Source organism: Oncorhynchus clarkii, chromosome 5, assembly GCF_045791955.1.
Source record: "Oncorhynchus clarkii lewisi isolate Uvic-CL-2024 chromosome 5, UVic_Ocla_1.0, whole genome shotgun sequence".
Taxonomy (NCBI): Eukaryota; Metazoa; Chordata; class Actinopteri; order Salmoniformes; family Salmonidae; genus Oncorhynchus; species Oncorhynchus clarkii.
Genome location: NC_092151.1, coordinates 42,530,475 through 42,536,923, shown reverse-complemented (window position 1 = coordinate 42,536,923; position 6,449 = coordinate 42,530,475). Strand labels below are relative to the sequence as shown.

At 42.0% G+C, this 6,449-nt stretch overlaps 1 protein-coding gene across 1 annotated transcript; it reads right to left on the bottom strand.

Moving 5' to 3' along the window:
* Window positions 1-1,505: 1,505 nt before the first annotated feature.
* Window positions 1,506-5,755, bottom strand: LOC139408876 (fructose-1,6-bisphosphatase 1-like). The gene is made up of 7 exons (XM_071153288.1): window positions 5,453-5,755; window positions 4,263-4,425; window positions 4,058-4,150; window positions 3,690-3,830; window positions 3,230-3,367; window positions 2,827-2,946; window positions 1,506-2,578 (listed from the first exon to the last, which is right to left on the bottom strand). Exons 1-7 carry the CDS (start codon window positions 5,620-5,622, stop codon window positions 2,390-2,392), a joined length of 1,014 nt encoding a protein of 337 aa, XP_071009389.1. The 5' UTR covers window positions 5,623-5,755; the 3' UTR covers window positions 1,506-2,389.
* Window positions 5,756-6,449: the final 694 nt, after the last annotated feature.

The window sequence follows — 6,449 nt, the reverse complement described above, 5'->3', positions numbered from 1 at the left end:
GCCTATTTATTGCCTTAACTCCCTTATCTTACCTAATTTGCACTCACTGTATATAGACTTTTTGTGTTATTTTTTTTCTACTGTATTATTGACTATGTTTTGTTTATTCCATGTGTGTTGTTGTATGTGTCAAATTGCTATTCTTTATCTTGGCCAGGTCGCAGTTGCAAATGAGAACTTGTTCTCAACTAGCCTACATGGTTAAATAAAGGTGAAATAAAAGTAAATAAATAAAATGTAAAAATCTTGCTAGCTGTCACTCAAATTGCTAGGTGGCTGTCCCATGTGGGGGGAACATGCAGGGGAAATGGTGCAGCACTGCTTCCAGAAAAACAGTTGCTTTCAAACTAGGAGCTTTGTGGCTAATTGAGGTAAAACAGTAATTCTGATCATAGATTATGCATGTATGATCTACACATTGACACATCCAGCCCAAAGCAGGAGGCTTAATAGCAGTGTAGAACCTATATTTCTCAATGCCGGAAACACATACAGTATACTAGTAACTTAGAAAACATACCCAAATTACTAACTCTTAAATCAACTGTTATAATGCCGTTCTAAAACTTTGGAAACAGTTCCACAACGCCCCGCAGTCAGAGTCACACGATGAATGAAAAACTTTGTAAAAAGTGGGATACATTTGTAAGAATGAGGCGGGAAAATTGGGCATCTACTCGTCAATCTGCGGGGCACATTTCAACCCTGAAAACTTCCACGGCTATCAACAATGGAAAGAGGGCATCAGCAAGAAGTTGCTTCTAAAAGTGGATGCTCTCCCTACGATCAATGTGGCTTCTAAGCATCTCAAACAGCCAGCAGAGACCGTGAGAATGGAAGTGAACCGGTAAGTGAAAGCTATAGCGCATTTAGCTCACCTCTTCCATCTAAATAACACTAATAAACGTTTCTCATGGTTTGACACACTGTATTGAGCTAGGCCACTGAAGGAGTAACACCTCCCCCTGCTGGTGAGTTAGAAACACGACATGGACAACAAGCGGAGGGTTTTATTCAAAACATCCTTCAGGTCAACCAGTGCAAATGACACAACAACCCTCCATTAGGAGTTGGAGGCTTATATTTGGTCTATGAGGGGGTTGGTCCCTCAGTTTAGTGATCCAAATGAATCTTGGTTCACTGTAAGACACGTGGGATGCATCATAATAATTTAAACAGGCTTCCTCCCCTCTCTCACCCACCTCCGACCTTGTCAGATGAAAGTAGGAGAGGAAAAGAGAAGCGAAAGCCACTTCAGACTACTGAGATGAACCCTAGGATCTGACTGACTGACTTCCCCTATACTCTTTCCCCCTCCAGTGTCTTTGGTCCCAGACCTGTTTGGTCAGATGGTCAGATTTGTGGAGATAAAATACTACTCTGCTTGTTCACAAGGATCAGCTGGAGGAAAGCGCTGCACTGATTATCTAATCAACAAATCACCTCAACTTCTAAACAACTGGGTATGATATATTCCGTTAAATAAATACAGTACCAGTCAAAGGTTGACCCACCCTACTCATTCTAGGGTTTAACTTTATTTTTACTATTTTCTACATTGTAGAATAGTGAAGTCATCAAAACTATGAAATAACAAACAAGAAAGTACTAAACTAATCAAAATATATTTTATATAGTATGATGACAACTTTGCACACTCTTGGCATTCTCTCAACCAGCATCATGAGATAGTCACCTGGAATGCATTTCAATTAACAGGTCTGCCTTGTAAAAAGTTAATTTTTGGAATTTATTTCCTTCTTAATGCATTTGAGCCAATCGGTTGTGTTGTGACAAGGTATACAGAAGGTAGCCCTATTTGATAAAAGACCTAGTCCATATTATGGCAAAAACATCTCAAATAAGCAAAGAGAAACAACAGTCCAGCATTACTTTAAGACATGAAGGTCAGTCAATCAGGAAAATTTCAAGAACTTTTAAAGTTTCTTCAAGTGCAGTCGCAAAAAGTCATCAAGCACTATGATGAAACTGGCTCTCATGAGGACCGCCACAGGAAAGGAAGACCCAGAGTTACCTCTGCTGCTGAGAGAATGCCAAGAGTGTGCAAAGCTGTCATCAAGGCAAAGGGTGGCTACTTTGAAGAATCAAAAAAATATTTTGATTGGTTTCTCTTTTTTGGTTACTACATGATTCCATATTTGTTATTTCATAGTTTTGACATCTTCACTATTATTCTACAATGTAGAAAATAGAAGAAAAACATCTAGATAAACACTTGAATGAGTAGGTGTCCAAACGTTTGACTTGTACAGTATATCCACAGCTCCATCCATATGATGCAAAGATTACTAGCTTATGGTCAGGGTCAAAGGTCGACCCTCGTGGACAAGCAGGTCATGATGGATCCAGAGAAGGTTCCAGCGCTGTCTCACATGCGTGTCTTCTTGTAGATGGCGATGTACTCCTGGACGTCTTCAGGGGAGCCCAGGACCACAGGAACCCGCTGGTGGATGTTCTCTGGCTGGATGTCCAGCACGTTCATCTCCCCCGTGGTGGCCATGCCTCCAGCCTGCTCGATGATAAATGACATGGGGTTGCACTCGTACAGCAGCCTCAGCTACATAGGGTGGGGTGGAAGAGAGACAGGTGGTTAGTCACGTCAATGTACTCAGAAAAGGCCTCGTTCATCCTACACTTGAATAAACTTGTCTCATTGATCGTTACATTGCCCATCTCTCTTGGACACAGTCAGCCCTCTTTTGGTCACTTGTATGTAAACAAATTATAATAATAAAAAAAGTTTAGTATATATTTTTTTAGAGTAGATATTTATTTATATGAACTGGAGCGCTCTGCCTGATTCACCTTGCCCTTGGGGCTCTTGACATTGGCAGGGTATAAGAAGATGCCTCCGTACACCAGAGTCCTGTGCACATCAGCCACCATGGAGCCAACATAACGCCCACCATAGGGGGCACTGCCATCCTGGAAACAAAAAGCAATATAAAGTTAGAGATCATTAAATAACTGAAGTAAACACTTCAGTTTTAGTCACAGATATTCTGTCATTTTATATTTTCTTTATTTAGCCAACGCTCTTTTTTTTAGTGCGACTTACAACAGGGGCATTTAAAAAGTAGGTAAGACATATCAGGCATATTTCAGTCATTTTATTGGTCACTTAATAGTTCCCAAAGAGTTAATGGTTCAGAATTACAGTGTAAAACTTATGCCCTCTGCCCTTTCAGGTTTATAGTTAATGAATTACCTCTGGGTATTTCTTTTTCTTCAGGTACTCTGTGACGTCTGGGTAGAAGTGCTGAGCATAGCCTTCGTTTAGACTGTAGATCTTTCCTCTCTTCTTGATCTTCACGTCCTTGTCTGTTAGGATGAACTCCCCGATGGACTAAACAGACGGAGCAAGGACTGAGCAGCAATGACTGAGCAACTTCAGGGACATGTGTTTTCATGTTCTTTTAGTGCTGTTTTACTGTAGTGTGTTGCTATTTTAAAATGCACTTTTAAACATTAAAGTTGACCCAAAATCCAGAAACTCCCAAGTGATTCCATACATTGAAACTCGTTCAGTGAAGTCGTCTCAGTTCAGCATTCCTGGGACAGAGAGGGGGAGAGGGCAAACTCCATTGAACTAGTTTCAATGTATGGAATCATTTGGGAGTTTCTGGATTTTGGGTAAACTTGTCCTTTAATTTGGATTTGGAACTTACAGGGTCCAGCATGAAGCAGTTGACCCCTTGTCCTGTAGAGAGTACCATCATGGTGGCACTGCCGTAGAGGGCGTAACCGGCGGCAACAATGTGACGTCCAGACTGCAGTGCGTCCTTCTCATTGGGCTCATCGTCTGTCGTCTGGGAGACAAACATGAGGATAGTTATTACCAAAAATAACAGAAGAACAGTGAAACAGCCTAACTACAGTAGAAATTGGCACTATGGTGTGACTGAGACAAACAACGTGTCTGAGAATGAAACAGAATGTCTGGGAATGTTAGAAAATGTCTGAGGCTAAAACAGAATGTATGTTTGGGCCATAGAGGAATCATAGAAAAACCACCAGAAACAAAACAAACACCAACCTTTCTGTAGATGGCAAAAATTGTTCCAATTGATACAAGACAGTCAATGTTTGATGAGCCATCAAGTGGGTCGAAGCACACAATATATTTTCCCTGCGAGAGAAATAAAAAGGACATTGTCACATTGACGTCACAAGAAGATCCCAACTTCAATCTGGGCCACACACACACACACACATGCACTCCCCCGTCCCTCCACACGCACCTGTTTCTCTGGTTCCACGATGAGGGCCCTCTCGTCCTCCTCTGACACCAGGACACAGGAGGTGAAGGAGGACTTAATCATGTTGATGACCAGGTCGTTGGACAGAACATCTAGCTTCTTTACCTGGTCACCTGTCACGTTGGTGCTCCCAGCAATGCCATAGCTGGAGGGAGGAACAGAGGGAGAGATGGACAGGTGAGGGAGAGAAGGAGAGAGGGGGTGAGGGCATTGAGAGAGGAACAGGGGGCAGACGTGTGAGAGCAGTAACATCACTAGGCCCATCTCTGTCATACAGTTGAGGGGAGGAAGGGAGGGGCAAGGACAGGGCGTAGTGTATTTATATAATCAAATCACATTGCCCCCAAATACAACAGGTGTAGTAGACCTTACCGTAAAATGCTTACTTACAAGATCTTAACCAACAATGCAGTTCAAGAAATAGAGTTAAGAGATTTACCAAATAAAGTTACAAAAAATAATTTAAAAAAGTAACAATTAAATAACAATAAAGAGGTTATATAGAAGGGGGTACTGGTACCGAGGCAGGTTAGTCGAGGTAACTTGTAGGTGTAACTTAGGTAAACTCTTTTCGGTCATAAGAGATGGCAGCAACAACATTATGTACAAAATAAGTTACAAACAATGAGGGACAAAACCCACAAAATAGCACAGTTGGTTAGAAACCCATAAAAACGTCTGCCATCCCCTCCAGGTGGCATTGAAGTGGCCACTGCTTTGTGTCAGTGTGGAATGCAGTCTCTATATGGTCTCTACTTCCTCCTAATGAAGACAATAGGCATGTCTCACGATGAAAATCATGCATGAATTGTGAGTAGCCTACCTTATTCCAATAGCCTTGGCTTGCATGAAAATAACAACATTTCGTGTGGACATTGACCTGAGTCGAGGTTGACAACGGTATTAGGGCCAACAGATTAGATGGACAATGTAAATATTTTATTTTAGTCTCTCTGGCCCGGTGCATGGTCTGTTGTAGTAACTCACAAATACAGCAAAATCACTGTTGATCAGTTATGAAATACTTCAAATTAAATTTTATTCGTCACAGTGTGTGGACTAACAGTGAAATGCTTACTTATCGTCCTCCGCTCAGTTGATAAATGTGGCATTTAGACTATGAACGAACACAACCACTGACACTATCACTTGTTGCATGCAGCAACACTTACAGGTTGGCAATCCCAGCTTTCCTGACGGCGGTGGAGATGGCTTTGACAGCTGTGCAGATGGAGTTGAGGAGGGTTGTCAGTTCTCCCGTTCCCTTCGCCTTCCTTCCCTCCTCCAGCACGAATCTCGTGAGGGTAACGACATTAGTGTCGAATGAGCCCCGGTCAGACATGGCGATTTAGAAGGCTGTAGAGGCTCTTGAGAGGGGACCAGGACAGGTGAGTTCCTCAATGTATCACCCTAAAGTTAAAATATAACTAAAGAGCCGCGAGTGCGGGAGAGACTGGGGTGTGCAGTTGTTTGAACCAATCACAGTTGGCCGTTCAAAGGGAGGGACGAAGTTGAGAACACATGTTGCTGAGCAGGTTAGTGAGGGCAAAGTTCACAGATAATAAACAGGTTCTCACAAATGCTCCAGTGATGTTGGCCCGGTTCCAACCAGTTACTTTACCCCCCTCACTCTTACCCGTTTCTGTGATTTCACAGATCTGAAAGGACTGGTAAATGGTGCTGGCTGAAATAGAACCAGGCCCTAAACTAGTTTTGAAAAGCACTGTCCCCAAAACATCTGCTCTCCACATGATATGTAGGACATCTATTGGGTGCCTTATCAATAAATAGATTACACGGAGAATGCCGATAGTGTGCAGTTAGATCACTATTCATTTTGAATGAGAGAACTACATTTAGTGCAAACCATGAAATGTAATAATGTGTGAACATGTACTAGTCTGTAGGCCATTGAAGTAACACAAATAATTGTGACATTTGGAGTGAAACAAGGATGATGAGTTATGAGAGAAACGATTCTGCAGCTGGTTTTAGATATTTAGAATCTCTGGTGGTCTCTTATATGTCCTTTAGTGTCGGGAAATCAGTCTGACAAGGAATGAAAGATACCAGAGAGAAACCAGTTGCTAAATCATGTAGCCAAAAAATGGAAAGGTGATAGCATCTCCCATAAAGACCACTACAACATGTTTTTTCAATGCATGGTAG